The 20,810-nt window shown below is 31.0% G+C and overlaps 1 protein-coding gene across 1 annotated transcript; it reads left to right on the top strand.

Annotated features, from left to right (window-relative positions):
* The first annotated feature begins 13 nt into the window (after window positions 1–13).
* On the top strand, window positions 14–19,353 carry LOC139488133 (RAD50-interacting protein 1-like). Its single transcript, XM_071273531.1, has 14 exons — window positions 14–190; window positions 3,773–4,014; window positions 5,699–5,872; window positions 6,296–6,430; window positions 7,270–7,390; window positions 10,641–10,754; window positions 11,347–11,572; window positions 11,911–12,048; window positions 12,377–12,570; window positions 13,416–13,481; window positions 14,020–14,156; window positions 16,629–16,803; window positions 18,300–18,418; window positions 19,149–19,353. Exons 1-14 carry the CDS (start codon window positions 68–70, stop codon window positions 19,336–19,338), a joined length of 2,154 nt encoding a protein of 717 aa, XP_071129632.1. The 5' UTR covers window positions 14–67; the 3' UTR covers window positions 19,339–19,353.
* Window positions 19,354–20,810: the final 1,457 nt, after the last annotated feature.

Genomic DNA, 20,810 nt, shown 5'->3' on the forward strand with positions numbered 1-20,810 from the left:
TGTACGATGTATGTCAACTATTTTTTTCTAAGGGAAGCAACTATGTAAACAATCCCTTTCTTCACAGATGGCAAAATCAGAGAAGAATGTCCACGTTACAGAATACTTGAACCAAAATATAAAGACTCTATCAGATTTAAAAGATGTTCATAAAAATATAAAAGAAACTGTTGAGTCATTAGGACAACAAGTAATTAATGCCTTAAGTCATAGGAACAGTACACATGAATGAATCCATGACAAATCGCCCCACTGGCAAATCGCGAGTTTGTGAAAAAGTGTGGCGATTTGGTGTTGGGCGTTTTGCTAGTGTGGCGATTTGTCCTGCTTCCCACAGGAATGAGGATGAGCAATTTCATTTTGCTCTGTTTTTGAACTGTTGAAACATTTATGAGGGTAGTAATGGGGGTACCTTCATGACGTATATCATCGTGTAATGTGTTTTCGTACTAATAACAATTTTCACTGCTTACGGTTTTTACTGTTGAGTTTTTATTTAGGTGTTTACTCAAATTTAAAAAGCATGTCCTGTAGATTGATTTTAGGTATCTAGTTTTTTTGTCAATGATTTCTACGATTTTTTACTGTTTCCGATTACTTTGCGATTTTTGTATGTCAAAAAAACGGCGTCATATGTTTTCGTATGAAATAAAAATTGGATCAGTACACGGACAGGAAATGACTACAAAATCCGGAAATACATTTTTTCTAAAGTCGTGGTTCGGGTGATCGCTTAAATCTTAAAAAAAGTTATTAAATACTTTTCAGTACAAAAAATTACTAGTAAAAAGTGTAAGGTTGGTGTTTCGTGTGATGAAATTTTTACGGATTTTGATTAATTTCAGATTGGCACCTGGTTTGTACAAAATACATTATTTTTTCTAAAATAAAATGCAGTTTTCAAAATTTATGATTAAATATAAAAAGTTAAGACTGTTTTCATCTTCATGTATCAAGGATGTATAAAAAAAATTGTCAATGAAATATTGAATAGTTAGATTTTGAACAACCATTTTATATAAGAACCCTGCTAATTTTAACTCGATGGTTTGTAATTAAAACGGCCAAAAAAACACATGACAGTCATACGTCTTGAAGATCCGGTGTCTGACTTGCAAAAAACATATCTGGACTTTATTTTAACCCTTCAGAATTTTTTTCCACAACTATTCTAGTGATGCGTATTTTTGACATTAAATAAAAATGGCTAAATAGGTCAGTTTTATTTAATTTGTTCTAACGTCTTTAAAAAGCGACGTTGAATATGTTTTAAATATATCAAGTTGTAGTGGTGTTGTTGTTCTAAATATAGAAACAGAAAAACATGCCACAATGTACGCGTATGCAGTCGAAACCGACGAAATGTGGTTGATACGAAAACATATGACATACGAAAACATATGACACGACGATAATGGTAAAAATTCTTGCCAAATGACGTTAACAGTAATTTTTAGTGCATGACGATTAATTGTACACTTTCTTTTAGACGATAAAATTATCTGAATTTGACGAATCAAGCTATTTTTTTTCCAAAAATAATGGTGATGATAACTATTTGAGTCTTTAGTCTTTATGAAGCAGTCAGGGGACTTACTTAAATAAGTGATTTTCTAAATCACTGATTCAAGTAACATTATTTCCATAAAGGTTGGAAGTTAGAGTTGTCTTTCTTTAATAATCACCTATTTAAGTAGTACAAATTAATCACTAGAAGAAGTGATTTAATTTTATTGTAGCTTTAAATATAGAATACTAATGATCCAGGGACTAATTATGTTTCTAAACTTATCAGAACCAACATCTGTGTTGTCTAGGATGACCAGGTCATTTCAGGTGATGACCTTGTACTGAATCTAGGATAATGACATAAAAATCACTTGTTTAAGTATCAGACCTCAATTTCCTTCAAAAAAATCACTTCTTTAAGTATCATTCTTATAATAACCCCCACTAATTTCAACATCCCCGAACAGTGAAATTTTTATCGCGAACAGTAGAATTTTATTACATAATGATAATCTGAAAGATAAAACCTTGAACTTCACAGGAAAAATACTCCCACTGCTGGGAAAAATCTTTTAAGAAAATATCAGTTCATTATGTAAAGCCATTATTATAGCATTTTTTCAACTAAAATAGAATTTTCAGCTAAATGATAGCATCAAAGGCATAAACCTTTCTACTTAAAAGAAGCAAAAAGTTCATTTTTTTTAATTTTACTAATTTATAAAAAGATATTTTTTAAACCTATGTGTTTAAAATTTTGAAAAAACTACAAAATCCCAATTTGTGACAAAACCTCGAATTTGCTACTCAAATAAGTGATTTAAAAATCACTTATTTCAGTACATTGTAAGTCCCCTGACTGTTGAGACATCTGACGAATCACAGTAAAATTAAACCAATTTGACACTATAGGTAGTAAAAAATTACCGCTTGATGCCTGTCAGTAAAGGGCATATAATTTACATCCCTCATTTATGCCTAATTTCTATACATGTCTACTGTGCACATACATTTGTAGATTACTAATATTATAGTTGTATATTTTGTGAGAGTTTAATGAAATGAAGGTTTAAATAACCAAATTGAGGTTTCCACAGGGACTTGTCAGTGTCTTCAAGACGAAGTGTAGTATAAAAAATGACCTTCCATTAGTGGCAGAACCAGGGGTTGTAGAAATTCCTTGTTCAAATTACATATTTAAGGTAAAAAAGTGCGGACTATACACAACCAATTACGGTAATGCATATTTTATCTACAAAATCTAATATTACTGCAACAATTCTTTTATTTTTCTTAATAATAATATTTTTAAAAATGAAGTGGCGACTTGTCTTGGTCCCGAATTGTCGAAAACTGATGCCAAAATTACTTCAGACTTTGGTGTCAAAATGTCTTGTTACTGGGTTGTAACCACCCCCTGTTTTAGGATCAATGCTTTTGAATAGGGACATGATAATGATGATATTGTTGACCCCCCCCCCCCTCCTTTTCAAAATGACTGGACTGCCCTCAAATTTTTGTCCAAACAGTAAATGTACAAAATGTATATTCATTATTGTCACAATAGACCTTTAAACTTTGGATGTCAAACAACGATTGCAGTTTCATTCTTGCATCTGTAGATTAAAATTATTTCTTTTATGTTGTCAAATTTTTATAGGAAGGAATGCCTGATGCTTCATATACGTGTATTTGTCAGCTTTAACAAATTACTTCTCTTCCAAGACACTTATATTTTGACGTATTTAAAAGGAGATGATGCCTGATGCAACAGATATTTTGGCATCAGATATTTTGTAATATGACGTCAAAATTTTACAGGAACCTGTGTCATGTCCAATAATGGAGGACAAATAGCCATAAGTTGTATTACAGTTCTTCCCTGATTATTGCGGAGTTTGCATTGCTAAAGTTTTATAGTGGCCTGTGTTATTTTGTGTGAAATGTTTGTCCTTTCAGGCTTTTTTTCTTATTGCTGCATTAATCATGTTAATGCTGCATGCTCTCTGTCCTGCTTAATCTGTAACCCATCAATTGATGAATCATTTTTTTTCAACAACCAAAGACTAACAGAAATGTGAACCCTATTAAATCATTGTAATATTAGGCTAAAAGTGATTGGTATAATCGGTGCAAAAAACTTAGGCCACTGACTTTCTGAGACATTGTGTTTACAAATGTTTGATAATGCAAAAATCTCTACTCTTAAACTAAGCATCCAAGTTAATTTCTGAATGTCATCAAAAAAGCTTTTATTTTTCAGTTACATGAAGCCAGTTCAAGTTTGCCTACTGAGATAGACTATGCTACACAAGGTGCTAATGATACACAGACTGAGGTGACAAACATACAACACCGTAAAGATAACCTTCATCATCAGGTCGTGGAACATGTTAGAAATCAACAGGATGTTTGTAAAGAACTGGAAAAAGTTACGACAGAAATTCAACAGTATCAGTATTATCTGGCATACCTACAGCTGATAGAAGAGGTTGACAAAATGAGGTCAGTTATACTACAGAGATTTTTAATTGTCATCTAACATGTATAAAGTATCCATGATATAACAGTGTATAACCTATAAAGAGTTGAAAATAGAATGTCAAGTGAAATGACACCTTCATGCGGTACAAGCTGGTAGAGTAATTAGGATGGATAAAACCTCTGCTATCATTTCTTTTTGCACCATGTTATGCCTGCATACAATAGCACCACAGTATATTATTTGACAGTATGTCTGTTATCCCCTCCTGTAATAAATTTTGGTTCAACTTGTTGCTTCAGTTTAACATATTTATTTTAACCTATAGTTATCAATGAAGTGCCGTAATGGTCTCATCAACTTAGAAATGAAAACTCTTGTTTATTATAAAAAGATAATATATGAATAACTAAAAAAGTAATAGAGAACAAAAATTTAATTCATATAAAGCATTTAAGTTTAACTATCATATATGTTGTATTTATATTTTAGTTCTGATATTCAGACAGCTATGCAGAAAGATGTAATGAGAAGTGCTGTAGAAAATTTTCAGACCATGACACATGTCTTATTGTCAAATATTTTATATTTTAGTTCTGACATTCAGACGGCTACATTAACAGATGTCATGAGTAATGCTGTGGAAAGTTTTCAGACCATGACGCATGTCTTATTGTCACATATTTTATATTTAAGTTCTGACATTCATACGGCTACGTTAACAGATGTAATGACCAATGCTGTGGTTTTTAGGACCATGACACATGTCTTATTGTCATATATTTTATATTTTAGTTCAGATATTCAGACGGCTATGTTAACAGATGTAATGACTAATGCTGTTGAAAGTTTTCAGACCATGACACATGTCTTATTGTCAAATATTTTATATTTTAGTTCTGACATTCAGACGGCTACATTAACAGATGTCATGAGTAATGCTGTGGAAAGTTTTCAGACCATGACACATGTCTTATTGTCACATATTTTATATTTAAGTTCTGACATTCATACGGCTACGTTAACAGATGTAATGACCAATGCTGTGGTTTTTAGGACCATGACACATGTCTTATTGTCATATATTTTATATTTTAGTTCAGATATTCAGACGGCTATGTTAACAGATGTAATGACTAATGCTGTTGAAAGTTTTCAGACCATGACACATGTCTTATTGTCAAATATTTTATATTTTAGTTCTGACATTCAGACGGCTACATTAACAGATGTCATGAGTAATGCTGTGGAAAGTTTTCAGACCATGACACATGTCTTATTGTCACATATTTTATATTTAAGTTCTGACATTCATACGGCTACGTTAACAGATGTAATGACCAATGCTGTGGTTTTTAGGACCATGACACATGTCTTATTGTCATATATTTTATATTTTAGTTCAGATATTCAGACGGCTATGTTAACAGATGTAATGACTAATGCTGTTGAAAGTTTTCAGACCATGACACATGTCTTATTGTCATATATTTTATATTTCAGTTCAGATATTCAGACGGCTATATTAACAGATGTCATTAGTAATGCTGTGGAAAGTTTTCAGACCATGACACATGTCATATTGTCATATATTTTATATTTTAGTTCAGATATTCAGACGGCTATGTTGACAGATGTCATGACTAATGCTGTTGAAAGTTTTCAGACCATGACACATGTCGTATTGTCATATATTTTATATTTTAGTTCAGATATTCAGACGGCTATGTTGACAGATGTCATGAGTAATGCTGTGGAAAGTTTTCAGACCATGACTCATGTTTATCATAAACACAGTGGATCCCATTGTAAACATCTCCTCAAATTCATCAAAGACACAATTCTATTCTGGTATAAGATACTTCATGAAAAACTTGCAAGGTACAATATATACTATTTGGTAGTTCTTAACAATTTATGTAGATCATGATGATTAAAGTATAATTTATCTGATTGATAAAGATGTTTTTCTACCACTAGTTAAAGTTATTTTAAAGTTGAATTAAATATTAATTGCTTGTTGCCTTTCTCACAATGATACATGTAATTGTGAAAGACATAATCAGAGTGCAAATAAAAAATTATTGGTCCTTTTAGTTCGTACATTGTATTAACAAGAGTCATGATGAACATTTTGACTGCATTTGAAAAATCAGGTCCTATTGGGTTTATACCTTAATAATGCAAAATAAATAAGCACAGCAAGTTAAACAAAAAAATACAAAGTCATACACATGTGATAGTATGAAATTGGGAGAAGTGGACTCATAGATTGTTACTATCATGATACCATCTTTTTTGCAGTGATTTTGAAGAAACATTGAAGTCAGTTGGTTGGCCAATGATTGGGAATACAGTTAAATCTCCACCAGTACACAGCAGTCAACATTATGAATTGCTGGAGAAACTATTTATGTCACTTTTGGCTATACAGCTTCCGTATCCTTATTTATTTCAGTATGACAAAGTAATTAAAAGTAAAACAAGAATGTGTCCATAGTACACGGATGCCCTATCGTAGGTGGGGCATAAAAAGTGAATTTAAATGAAGATTATATAGCTAATCAAACTTATTTTATTTGGTTTCAATATTTATGTGTTTCTTTTGTTCGTCCTTAAGTTCTTGCTTCCCAAAATTTGTTTTCTGTTCTCTTAACTTTAGTTTACTCAACAAATATCATGAAACTTATACACAATGCTAATTACTTCATAGTCAAGTTTGAATTTAGGTGGCATAACTTTTACCATTCTAGAGCTATGGCCCTTTGCAAATTGAAAAATTGCTGAATTTTTTGTTTCCGTTCTCTAACCTAAGTTTGTCTCAATCATATGTCATAAAACTTATATACAATGCCTTTACCATAAAATTCAAATCTACTCTGAATTTGGTTGGCATTACTTTTATCGTTCATGGGTTATAACGCTTTATAATTTATGTGCATGAGGGAGCATTATATGTGTCCCATGGACACATTCTATATTTTTTGATTTTTGACTTGGTTCCTGTGTATCTTTTTAGCAACTATTGTGAAGAACTGGTCATATAAATCTAAAAATGTGGGGGCCAATAATGTATCAGAGAGGTTTACAACAAGATATTTTCTACTCTTCAGAAGATAAATTTATAAAAAGCATATGTATCATAATATCTTGATCTTCTTTCTGATATCATTCTTGTTCGTATTCGGTATGTGTGGTTTGATATTGATATTGCTTTTATTGTTTAAACTAAGAAAGAGCAGGTCAAAGTCCAAGAAGTTGTCCTTAACATAGAATAGTCAGTCTGTATCAGATAAACAAGATGAGCTTCTACTTCCGTTACAACTAATGGTGCTACCATTGGAGAAAAGATTTAAATATCATTTCTATGGCAACAGAAAAACAAATAACTTGGAAAAGGTGAGCTATTATGATAAATAAAAGTATGAATTGGAAATCACAAATTTGCAAAAAAGTTACATTTTTAAAGAATATATTTTGTCATCCTTTGTCTGCAGAGTCTAGCTTTCCTTGAGCTTGATTCTGAAGATTAAACATTATTCAAGTATAAATAGCCTTTCATTACATGTTGTCTTTTGTGAAATTTGGCAATAGCAATTCCTTCACAGCTGATAATAGTGTTAACATTTGCTTCCTATGGGATTTAGTTACAATCTTATTAAAATAAGTTCTCATCACTTGTTTCTCGATTTTTTATATGTCGCCGTGTGATTTTATTTATATAAGAGGCGACATAAAAAAATCGAGGAGCAAGTGATGAGAACTTATTTTAATAAGATTGACTTAATTATGTATTTTATAAGTTACACAAAAATTGAATATATCTATTAACAATTAAGCAAGGTAAGCAGAGGTCTCCAATGTAAGGTTGTGTATTTTTGAACCCATCTATCTTGTGACAGATTTAAAATTCAAAAAAACATGTTTGATTATAAATATTTTTAATAACACAAATAGTATTTAAATGGGGTTTATTATAATTTAAAGGGGCACTAGCTGTCAAATTCATGATCACTGATTTCTCATATTTTAATTATAACAATGTAAAACATTTATCCAAACTATCATAAGTCTAAAATAAACAATTTACAGGGCAAGGCAACAATTATATGTAGCTTCGTTTGGTGTTTATTTTAGTCTAGACGCCATCTAAGTAACTATCTAGTTGACCTCAGGAGACCATAAGTCCAGTCAAACTAAGGTTAAACCTCAAACACCAATTGCAAAAACACCAATTGCAACATAAAATGTTTTAGTTCGAATCTATAGCATTAAGCTCCAAATATACACTTAAAAAAGTCCCATAAAATATTACTTGAGGAAAACTCAAAATCAGCAATTTTAATTTCCTATGGAATTTAACATTAGAAAGGGAAGATAACTCCCTAAAATGAGTCTTTTTTGTCAGTTTTTGGTTGATTTTCTTAAAATTCATGTAAAGCCTGATACTTTGATGGGGTTATAAGTTTGTATTTGACTATATCATGTCATCTTCCGCTTTTAAATGTACCAAACTGAAGTGTTATGGGTATTTTAATTTTTCATTGAAGAAATTGCAAATTTGTGGCTTTGTGACCATTTTGAAAAAATAATGTGAAAATTTGGTATTGTTTATTAACCGGATTTTTGTGACAAAAATGTCGGTTATTTATTTGGGGATGTACAGCGGTCGGGCGGGCGGGCGGGCGGCAATCAAATGTTGTCCGTGCATTAACTCATGAACCGTTCAACTAAAGCTTTTAAAATTTTAATATGTTGTTACTGACAACTAAATGAAGGTCAAGTTCAATAATGGCGATTTTTACTCTTACCGTTCAGGAGTTATGGTTCTTGAAAGATTGAAAAATGGAATTTCCAGTCGTGTCCGTGCATTTACGCATGAACTGTTCAACCAAATCTTCCCAAATTTTAATATGTTGTTACTAATGACAAAATGGAGGTCAAGTTCAATAATGACGATTTTGACTTTTACCGTTCAGGAGTTATGGTTCTTGAAAGATTGAAAAATGGAGTTTCCAGTCGTGTCCGTGCATTTACGCATGAACTGTTCTTCCAAAGCTTCCCAAATTTTAATATGTTGTTACTGATGACAAAATGAAGGTCAAGTTCAATAATGGCGATTTTTACTCTTACCGTTCAGGAGTTATGGTTCTTGAAAGATTGAAAAATGGTGTTTCCAGTCGTGTCCGTGCATTTTCTCATGAACCATTCAACCAAAGCTTTTGAAATTTTTATATGTTGTTATTGATGACAAAATAGAGGTCACGTTCAATAATGACGATTTTGACTTTTACCGTTCAGGAGTTATGGTTCTTGAAAGATTGTAAAATGGCGTTTCCATTCACGTTGTTGCATTTTCTCATGAACCATTCAATCTAAGCTTTTCAAATTTTAATATGTTGATACTGATGACAAAATAGAGGTCAAATTTGATATTGACGATTTTCACTTTCACCATTCATCAGTAATGGTTCTTGTGATATTGCCAGGACATAAATAAATATTAATAAATCCAGTTTGCTGTCGTTGTGACAGCCTCTTGTATCTGTATATATTGGTTCTCCCTCGTTTAAATAAACTTTAAAACATGAAAAGAAGAATATAAGCTTATTTTTTTTTATTAAATTTGAGATTCTTTACCTTGACATGTTGAAAATTTTAATAAATGGTCAACTAATGAATTACGTAATATAGGTTGAAGCTTGATAAAGGATATGAAAATACATTTAAAGTTGTTTGTTATAATCTAAAGATGGCTAAAATATCAACAATCAATACATTCTGCTGAAAACAAGCGGTAAAGTTATAATTTGTATCAATTTTATTGATATTTCTTCCTTTTTTGCAGAGTTATCTCCCATTTTAATGCAAATCTCCACAGGAGTTTTAATATCGTTATTTTATAGTCTTCTTCAAGTTATATTTTGTGGACTTTTTTCTGTGTATATTTGGGGTATAATTCTAAGATTTAAACTTGAAAGTCTTCTGTAGCAATAACTTCAAGATTAGGGTCCAATTTCTGCTAGATTGACTGGACTACATATAAGCAATGTAAACATAAATATAGATATAAATAGATTAAGCTCTCCTTGTAATTGGATATTGATAGGTCTGTTTAATTTTATATAATAGATTAAAAATATATCTTTCTCATCATTTTTACCTGTATAGGAATGTTTTTTTGTGGATCATATGTGTCAATCAAATGATTTACCTTTGTTTCACTTTCAATGTTGACATTATTTTCCTTTAAATAACCAGTACACAGACAATGCATGCGTTATCCATCTCTAGCGAAGGGGTTAAATTGAAGTTCACATGAATACGGATTTAATGAGGTTATTCATTATCAATGTTTCTTAGCTTAATTTGAAAAAAATGAACCATTTTGGCTTTTTAAATTGAATTATTATTTCACTATTTCACTTTAGATTTTTTTTATATATATGGTAGCTAGTGCCCCTTTAAAAAGCTTATAAGTTTATTTCAACCTGAAGAGTGTAAAGAAGAGGTTTAATATATTCCTTATTTTTTAAACTTTAGCCTGAATGGTACAGTATTTGCAACATGTTTCACCCGATTTTGTTTGTTTATTTCAGTCTGAATTGCACTTTGGACAGGTTTCACATGATTTTAATATTTATTTCAGCCTGAATGGTACTTGGGGCAGGTTTTAGGATGGATAAGAGACCACTCTTCTTTCCTCACTAAAAGAATACAACCACTGCTTCACAAATCTGCTTTTAAATCAATAAGTGCAAAGGTCAGTTATTGCTTTATATAGCAAAAGGGATGGAAATATATATAGCTCTTAGCAATGTGAAATTATTTGGGACAATCACACAAATGTAAGGTGTGTTTGTTTATAAAGCACCTAAGGAAAACAACTGATAATAAAACAATAACCAGTACACTATATGAAGTAAAGCAAAGAAAAGGCATATACTTTTCTTGACTCAAACTGAAATGTTTTGTCTCGCCAGCAATAATGCCAATATGACTGAAATGATAAATTGATCCTTGAATAGAAAATATTGTCCTAAAAGGAAAGTTTTCAGCATTACAGCCTAGTATCTTTAATCTATAAGAGACAACCTGTTGACAGTAAAAAATCATTTATCAAACACCCAATGAGTGAATAAATGTAACTGAATGTAAAGAAACTTCATCTATTAAAGTCATTAACAAGTGTAATAGAAACAGTGAAAATTTTGCACTATTTTTCTGTCAAAAGTGGTAGCCAGAAGTTTATATACTTTATCAAGAATTGAACTGTAAGCTCTTGTTTCTTATGAAACTTAAGTTAATTGGAATCAAAGCATGTCACAATTTTATATCATACCATTTTATTGTAGATGGAATTTATTAGAGGAATGGTCATCTTAGTTACAGATAAAATGAAAACAGATTTACAAGATATTATGAATGATGAACACATATTTTCTCATCTGATTGATGAAGCCATTTTGTTTGATCGTGAGCTGCAGGGTACTCATAGTTACCCACATGTACTACCATGCTGTCTGGATGTGCTCACTGCTGGCGAGGCTTTTAATGGATGGATCTTGATTGAAGAAAAGTGTAAGTAGATTAGAGGGGACTGGTTAATTGGATAGAATATGCCTTACATCCACTATCACTTGACATCAACTGTAAATAAAAAAATGAAATGTGGTATGTTTGCCATAAGTCAACTTTTCAACAGAGACCAAAATTACTTAAATTTTTAGCAACTTTAGGTATCTTTAGGGCCTTCAACAATGAGCTTTACCCATACTCAGACTCATAACTAGCTTCCTCATTAATGTTATCAATAGTTGTGTGATGAAACAAATGTAGTTCCTTTAATATGAGACTGTAATTTTATATAGAAGCAGCTTATGATATGATTAGTATGGAATAATCTGTATCTTTTTCAGTTGCCAAGGGTAAGATGGATTTAATGTTATCATCAGAAACAGCATGGCAGTCACAGTACCAGGGACTTATGGAAATGGATGAAGCTAACCTTCCTGAATGTGCAGAAAGTTTTATCACTTTAATGTTGACAATTACTGGTGAATACATTTGTACATATATTATTATTGTATTTCTGACAATGAAAGTGAAAGAAACAAAATGCTGATTTTAGGGTCAATGTCAGCATAGTTAATTTTTTTTTAAGTTAGTGATTACGCCACACAGACATATCAATGTGTTAACACTTTATTTATTTCTATATAATGTTGGGTTTTAACCCTTTATGTGTCCAATAAAATGTTTGATATTTTGGTTATTACTACTTCTTGATTGTTTTAGTCTTACATTATTTATAGTTTCAACCTTTCCTGAAGTAAATATACTTAAGTTTCTAGGGTCTCAACAAATAACTCTTTTATATTGCAGACAGATACAAGAGTTTAAGCAACCCAGAGAACCAGTTACGGTTTGTTGATTTACAATTAGAACTGTTAGAGGAGTTTAGAATACGTCTAGTACAGGTGATGGACAAACATGATCCACTGGGAGAGCAGTCGTGTGCCATATTTAATGCTATTTATTATTTGACAGAGGTTTTACAGGAATGGAATAACTCTGCAGTATGTATTTTTAATACAAAGTCTTACTCTTATATTGTTTGCTACATGGTCCGAGACCACATTTATTTTGTAGTGCATTTCTTTTAGAAGATAAATGAAAATTAAAAAAAATCCCACCTGCGCTTTCTCAATGAAATTTTTACAGTGTGTTGTACTACTTTTGGGACAAATTATATCAAAATTATAGAAAACTTCATTTGCTCTAACTCAAAATATGGACAATTTTATGTTTAGGGCGTCTTGAAATCTGTTGACAGTTTCCAAATGTAATTTTCAACCTTTTTCAGCTTGATCAAAACACTACTTTCCTTTAAAATTCTGAACCCAATTTTTTTTACAGTGTAATTTCATATATAACTGTGCTTTATTGTATAAATGATTATGAAAATTGGTGATCCAAAGTTTCTATATATTATTGAAATTAAGTAACCATGAAAAATATTAAAATACATGAACACCAATAGGTGCAAACAAGGTGTAAAATAAAAGTATTGAGGGGTGTATGCACCCAAAAAGTGTGGTTAGACTTTCCCACATTAGTTTGCTTAAATTTGTTAAAAGTAGTTGAATCATGTAGTCTATGAATATATCAAGGATCTGTTTTATGATATATAATTCCCAAAATGTACATTATTGCAGACTCTTTTAGAAATTTAAACCAAATTTACATACTTTTTGTATCCTGTAACTAAGTGACTCAAATGCTAAATAAGATAGAAATGAATCTGTGATAGGCGAAAAAAAAACCAACCATACAGACACACCTTAAACTTAACTATGATTAGCAGATGTATGAGTCAAAACTTTATAAGATCTAACAAATAACAAGTCTTTATACATTTCAGCACTTTGTACAGCTACAATACTTCAGAAAACAAACACAACCATGTGAAGATTCTGTTGCTGATGAGGTAAGTAGTTATCTCCCCTTAGAATATTAATGGTGATGGATGGATGTTTTATGTTCAGTGACAAATATTACATGCATTTTTAGGACAATATTGTGTTTTAGAATATGATTTGATTGTTTATTGATTATCGAAATATAATATGAAGAAAACTGTCCTTATTTATATATTTTGTAACAGTTTTCTGTCTAGAAATCACCAAATTTGATTTATTCCAAAGTCAAAATATTAACACTGGTTGAGAGTTAAATTGTTAAAAACTTCATTTAACTGTTAGTAAATGGTTCATTTCATTCTCCAGTATTGTCTTGTTGATTTATATACCCAAATTGATAGAAATTGTGGGTATCAATTTTCATAGATTGACGGAAATTTGTATTTTCATGGATATTTAATTTTATTAATTATAAGATGTCTGCATACAAGCCTATAAAAAATACATCAAGTTCATTGTTTATGTTTACCCAAGAAATCAGTGATATTGTTATCCCACAAATAATGAATCCACATACAGTAAATGATAATCTGTTCATTTCTATAGGTCAGTGGAATGCTGGAAGGAATTTTTGATTCATCTATTTTCCTCCTTGATAAACTGACAGAACAGATGTTGAAGAATTTGGTACATTATATGTATACAGATATATATGCTCACAGTCATTTGTACAGAAAGCAAAGGTAACATAATAATTAAAATTAAGTATCTTCCTTAAGTATAAAAATTAGCAGCAAAAGATGAATACCAGGGGATTATTTCACAAAAAAACTTCACTAAAATTGATCATAAGTTATACTTAAATATTCTTGACTTACCCTTGTACAAGTATATTACACATAAGATTTTTATGAACCACCTAGGTGCATTATGCTTTTCTGGTCTGTGTGTCCATTCGTCCATCCGTCTGTCAGTCCCGCTTTCAGTTAAAGTTTTAGGTCAATGTAGTTTTTGATGAAGTTGAAGTCCAATCAATTTGAAAGTTAATAAATGTTCAGATGTTCCCTATGATATAATCTTTCTAATTTTAATGCCAAATTAGAGTTTTTACCCCAATTACACGGTCCACTGAACATAGAACATGATAGTGCAAGTAGGACATCCGTGTAATTTGAACTCATTCTTGTTTATTAAATGTGTCACTGTACTATTATTTATGTGAGGACATTTGGATCAAAACCATGGTTGTGGTTCATAACAAAAATATATAAATTGAGAATTTGAGAAACTTTAATGTAATTTTTATACGACCGCAAAATTTGAAAAATTTTTCGTCGTATATTGCTATCACGTTGTCGTCGTCGTCGTCCGAATACTTTTAGTTTTTGCACTCTAACTTTAGTAAAAGTGAATAGAAATCTATGAAATTTTAACACAATGTTTATGACCACAAAAGGAAGGTTGGGATTGATTTTGGGAGTTTTAGTCCCAACATTTTAGGAATTAGGGGCCAAAAAGGGCCCAAATAAGCATTTTCTTGGTTTTCGCACTATAACTTTAGTTTAAGTAAATAGAAATCTATGAAATTTTGACATAAGGTTTATGACCACAAAAGAAAGGTTGGGATTGATTTTGGGAGTTTTGGTTCCAACAGTTTAGGAATTAGGGGCCAAAAAAGGGCCCAAATAAGCATTATTCTTGGTTTTCGCACAATAACTTTAGTTTAAGTAAATAGAAATCAATGAAATTTAAACACAATGTTTATGACCACAAAAGGAAGGTTGGTATTGATTTTGGGAGTTTAAGTCCCAAAGTTTAGGAATTAGGGGCCAAAAAGGGACCCAAATAAGCATTTTTTTTGGTTTTCGCACCATAACTTTAGTATAAGTAAATAGAAATCTATGAAATTTAAACACAAGGTTTATGACCATAAAAGGAAGGTTGGTATTGATTTTGGGAGTTTTGGTCCCAACAGTTTAGGAATAAAGGGCCCAAAGGGTCCAGATTTAAACTTTGTTTGATTTTATCAAAAATTGAATAATTGGGGTTCTTTGATATGCTGAATTTAAAAATGTACTTAGATTTTTTATTATTGGCCCAGTTTTCAAGTTGGTCCAAATCGGGGTCCAAAATTAAACTTTGTTTGATTTCATCAAAAATTGAATAATTGGGGTTCTTTGATATGCCAAATCTAACTGTGTATGTAGATTCTTAATTTTTGGTCCCGTTTTAAAATTGGTTTACATTAACGTCCAAAGGGTCCAAAATTAAACTAAGTTTGATTTTAACAAAAATTGAATTATTGGGCCTCTGTGATATGCTGAATCTAAACATGTACTTAGATTTTTGATTATGGGCCCAGTTTTCAAGTTGGTCCAAATCAGGATCAAAAATTATTATATTAAGTATTGTGCAATAGCAAGAAATTTTCAATTGCACAGTATTCAGCAATAGCAAGAAATCTTCAATTGCACAGTATTGTGCAATAGCAAGAAATCTTCAATTGCACAGTATTGTGCAATAGCAAATATTTTCAATTGCACAGTATTCCACAATAGCAAGAAATATCTAATTGCACAATATTGTGCAATAGCAAGAAATTCCAATTGGATTTCAATTGGAGTTATCTTTCTTTGTCCAGAATAGTAGTTGAATCAACTTAAATCATTGTTTTATACAATATACAATGTATATTCACTTTTACTACCAACTGATAGATTAAAACAATCTTTACCATTCAGTGATAACAAGCACTTTTTTTACATTTTAATATTTTATGATGTATTTAAATGAGTAGTTATTGTTGCAAACTTCATTAGAAATTTGAATTGAGATCAGTTTTGAAATAAGGGAAAGGGGGATGTGAAAAAAAAATTGGAGGGTCAATTTTTTTCATTTCAGATTTCATAAATAAAAAGAAAATTTCTTCAAACATTTTTTTGAGAGGATTAATATTCAACAGCATAGTGAATTGCTCAAAGGCAAACATTTTTTTTTAAGTTCATTAGACCACATTCATTCTGTGTCAGAAACCTATGCTGTGTCAACTATTTAATCACAATCCAAATTTAGAGCTGAATCCAGCTTGAATGTTGTGTCCATACTTGCCCCAACCGTTCAGGGTTCAACCTCTGCGGTCGTATAAAGCTGCGCCCTGCGGAGCATCTGGTTTTTACTGTGCTCTAATTAATGAATGCCTCAATTCCTCTTCACAGGTGGAATATCTTACCAACTACAAAGGACTCTTTAGGTCTGTCAATAAATGCTTGTGAGATGTTATTGGTGCTAAAAGATCATTTGCTGCGAGTTGAGTCGTTACTGAATAAACCAATATTTACCAAAATATGGCAGAGATTAGCTGGACAACTGAACAAAATGGTTGTGAATGAGGTAATTGTTTCTATATTTATTTCTTTTAAATTAGTAACAACTAGATATCTCAGAAAAATGTGATAATTTTTTTTTATCTGATAAAAATCAATCCATAAATCCTCCAGCCCTATTGCATATTTGGCAATTGTCAGGGTTAGTTACATCTCTGGATTAGATCTACTCATTCTTGCAGAATATTCAATGAATATACATTCATCGTCTTATTGAATATGTGGGATAATCAGAACTTTTTAGCTGACATTTTTGCGGAGAATACTGTACTGTGTTACAATAATTAAATATATTAGTTTAACTTAAGAACTTCATGTAACAAATGCAATGAAATACATATTTAAGTCTTTTTCGAGTAACTATGGCCTAACTTTGTTTTGGACATTCAAAATCACTAAGGATCTTCTTCTCATCATATGTAACCTTATATTCAAATGTAGTACAATGTATTTAATTTAGCAATCAGGAAACAACTTTTTTGCACAAATGTTTAATACTTATGACCATGACCTTGGATATTCCTCTCATTACATTTGATTATATATCCTAGCATGGTGGCCATATCTGGGATCTTCTTCTCATTACATGTGATTATATATCCTAGCATGGTTGCCATCTGGTATAAAGTATTACAGATAGCTTCATGAAATGAAAATGACTAGTCAAAAACATTATACTCGTCTTAATTTGTTATATTAAGGGCATACGATACAGTTACAGGGGAGGTAATGACGTTGCTAAGGTAAAATGACGCAAAACTGGGACATATTGGGAAAAGATGCATTTTTCGAATGATTTTTATCACTCAAACTGATTTAACTTAAAAATGAGTTCATGGACCCATCTTTTTTAAAATGACATTTGGTTTGATTACATATGAATATAATTTGTACCAATTTCCTTGAAAAAGTAAGTAATGCAAATTTTTAAAATTTGATAGATATACAGCAAAATATGACGGCTTTTTTTCTAAATTAATGAACATTTGATAAATCTAAGTTATTTCTAAAAAAAACGCAAAAATTTAAAGGATATTTATATAGAATAGAAATTACAAATATTTTTTTTTTTTAAAAGGAAAAATACGTTAGAGGCTTTATCTGTTCATATGCCTTGTATATGCATTTTAGCAATTCATTTCAATTATCCAAGGTGGGTGAACAGGCTCATAGGCGACTCTAGTTATATATTCTTATCAGTAGAAAACTGTGAAGTTATGACAATTTAATCATTAAAGTATTACAGAAAATCTGAGGTTGCTATCACGGAATAACATGAAGTCTGACATCCTTTTTAAGTGTTTATGGTAAGCTCCATTATGATTTCAACACTACTGAATTATTTCATTCTTTTAAAATTCGTGGGATTGTTGTCTTTGATAAACTCCTTTAACTCTTTTTAGCTAACATTTTATAGATAGGAAATCAAAACTGACTGAGCATATATGCTTCAAATTTTATCCCCTAAAAAATTTGATTTATTAACACACTTTCATTTCACAGATAATAATACCCAACCAATTCAATGAAACTGGTGCTAGTCAAATAGAGTTTGATATGTGTAGAAATCTGTTTCCATTGTTTGGTGAATATACACAGAAACCAGAAAATTACTTCAGAGAGTAAGTATACAAATTGTTGTGCAGGACTCTACAATAAGCCTTATACTGGTACATTTTAGATTTGGATCTCTCATAGTTGAGCAACTGCATTCATATATATCTAAAGTCATAAATATACTTGTATGAAAAAGTAAGGAGATGTGGTATGATTTCCAATTAGACAACTATCCACCAAAGTTCAAATGAAGTGGATGTAAGCCTTTATATATAAACAAACATGTAAACCCATTAGGAGAGTTAGAAGGATAAAACACATTTGAAGTGATAAGTTAAAATAAACGATTTTGTTATACTGCTTCAGCAGCCCTGAATTTTCAAATTATGGTCTCCTGGCAAGTTGATACCTTTGATTTGACAAACTTGTTTATCCTGTAACTGCAAATGCATCTTTGGCAAAAATAACTTCTGTAATTGGATTTCATATCATTGTTTATTACCAATATGCCAGCATATGTAATAGTGCTTAAATTTCTTCATCTCAATGGGGATACCTTGAAAATGCATATTTTAAAATTCACTCCTGAAAATAATATAAAATCACCAGTTTTTAAAGAAATAATTGCTGATTTATGATGTCTAGTTATACATGTAGACTACAGTATACAATACCTAAATAATTTATATCTATATATAATATTTATAAAACTATAATTATAAAGATGATGCATAGGGGACATGTATTAAGTCTTTAAATCAATTATGCTATTTCTTATTATATTTTTCTTTGTAGGATAAAAGAGGCCTGCATACTTCTGACATTAAAAACAGGATCAGCTTGTTTATTGAAAGAACTTTTATGTGAAGAAAAAGAAGCAGTGAAAAAACAAAATGCCTTACATGAGCAGCAAATATATAAACTGAATCCAACAAAAGCATTGGATGTTTTAAATACTAGATTTAATTTACCTAAAACTCATTAAAATGTGATATTATAATTTTCACCTTTTGCATATGTATTGTATTTGCCTGAAGGGTGCTAATTTACATGAGAAAACTTGTATTTTAATTCTGGTTTAATTTACACGAATTGTTTTTTGCTGGTATTAAGAACAAGTAAAATTGGAACCTAAAGCCCATTAATATTACTCCTTGCTATAAGTATTCTAGAGAAAATAGAAAAAACTGCTCTTTAAACTGAGATCAGCCAAGAATTCTAAGAATGGAAATTGTTAATTGATCCCTTATAGGAGCTATTGCCCTTGAAGACTTTTCATTCAATTTTTAGTTTTGTCATGGGTCAACAAAGTTGAAAATGCAAGACCTATGCATGTTGTTTCCAATGGCATCAGCAGCAGCATCAACAATTTTTGTGATTAGGTCAATTTGATGGGGAACCAGTAGTGGTAGGTCAATATTTGAATGCAGTTGTATTAGCATTGGCACATCTCATTTCCATGGAGTTTATTTGGCCATGCCCCTGTTGCTTAGATAACATAAGTTTGTGATAAGGTCAGTTGAAGGGGAACTTATATGTGTAGGTCAATGCTATTTGGTATACAGATGTATAAGAATTTGCACATCTCATTTCCATGGAGATTTTTAGATCCATTCTTCCTCCCTCTCCTTTTTTATGCCCCATTTATGTTTTCTGGTCTGTGCATCCGTTTGTTTGTCTGTTCGTCCGTTCATCTGTCTGTCCCGCTTCAGGTTAAAGTTTTTGGTCGAGGTAGTTTTTGATGAAGTTGAAGTCCAATCAACTTGAAACTTAGTTCACATGTTCCCTATGATATGATCTTTCAAATTTTAATGCCAAATTAGAGATTTTCCCCCATTTTCACAGTCCACTGAACATAGAAAATGATAATGGGATGGGGCATCCGTGTACATGGGACACATTCTTGTTTAGTCATGGTATACTGAATGTTTTGCATTATTTACATGTTAATGTGTGTCATAAGTTCAGTTTAAGATGAACACCTTATGTTTTAGTCAATGACATTGGGTATAAGTCTGGTATTTGATATGCAATTTTAGAAGAGTTGTCATTTCACATTTCAATGGAATTTTTTTTGTGAAACTGATCACTGATTACTAGTTTTGGAGAAAACTGCATCTAAAATTTTGTACTTGGTCATAATGCATTAGACTAGAGAAGTTTTTGGTTAACAGGAAGTTGTTGGTTGAAAGTATAAATATACACAATACAGCATATTCACATGAAACCTGAAATGAAATAGAGAAAGTTGATTTGTAGTTCCAAAAAAAATATGACATAAAAGTCTATTATGTGTAAAAATATTAACAAATGGTAAATGGGAAGTAATAAGTTATGAATATGAAAAAAGCATCACTGTATAAAATAGAGGCACTCAAATTAATTAGTTATGGGTAGTTTCTTTAGAAATTATGTAAGGATTATAAATATAATGAATATTCATATTTTGGATGATGA

Source organism: Mytilus edulis, chromosome 9 (genome assembly GCF_963676685.1).
Source record: "Mytilus edulis chromosome 9, xbMytEdul2.2, whole genome shotgun sequence".
Taxonomy (NCBI): Eukaryota; Metazoa; Mollusca; class Bivalvia; order Mytilida; family Mytilidae; genus Mytilus; species Mytilus edulis.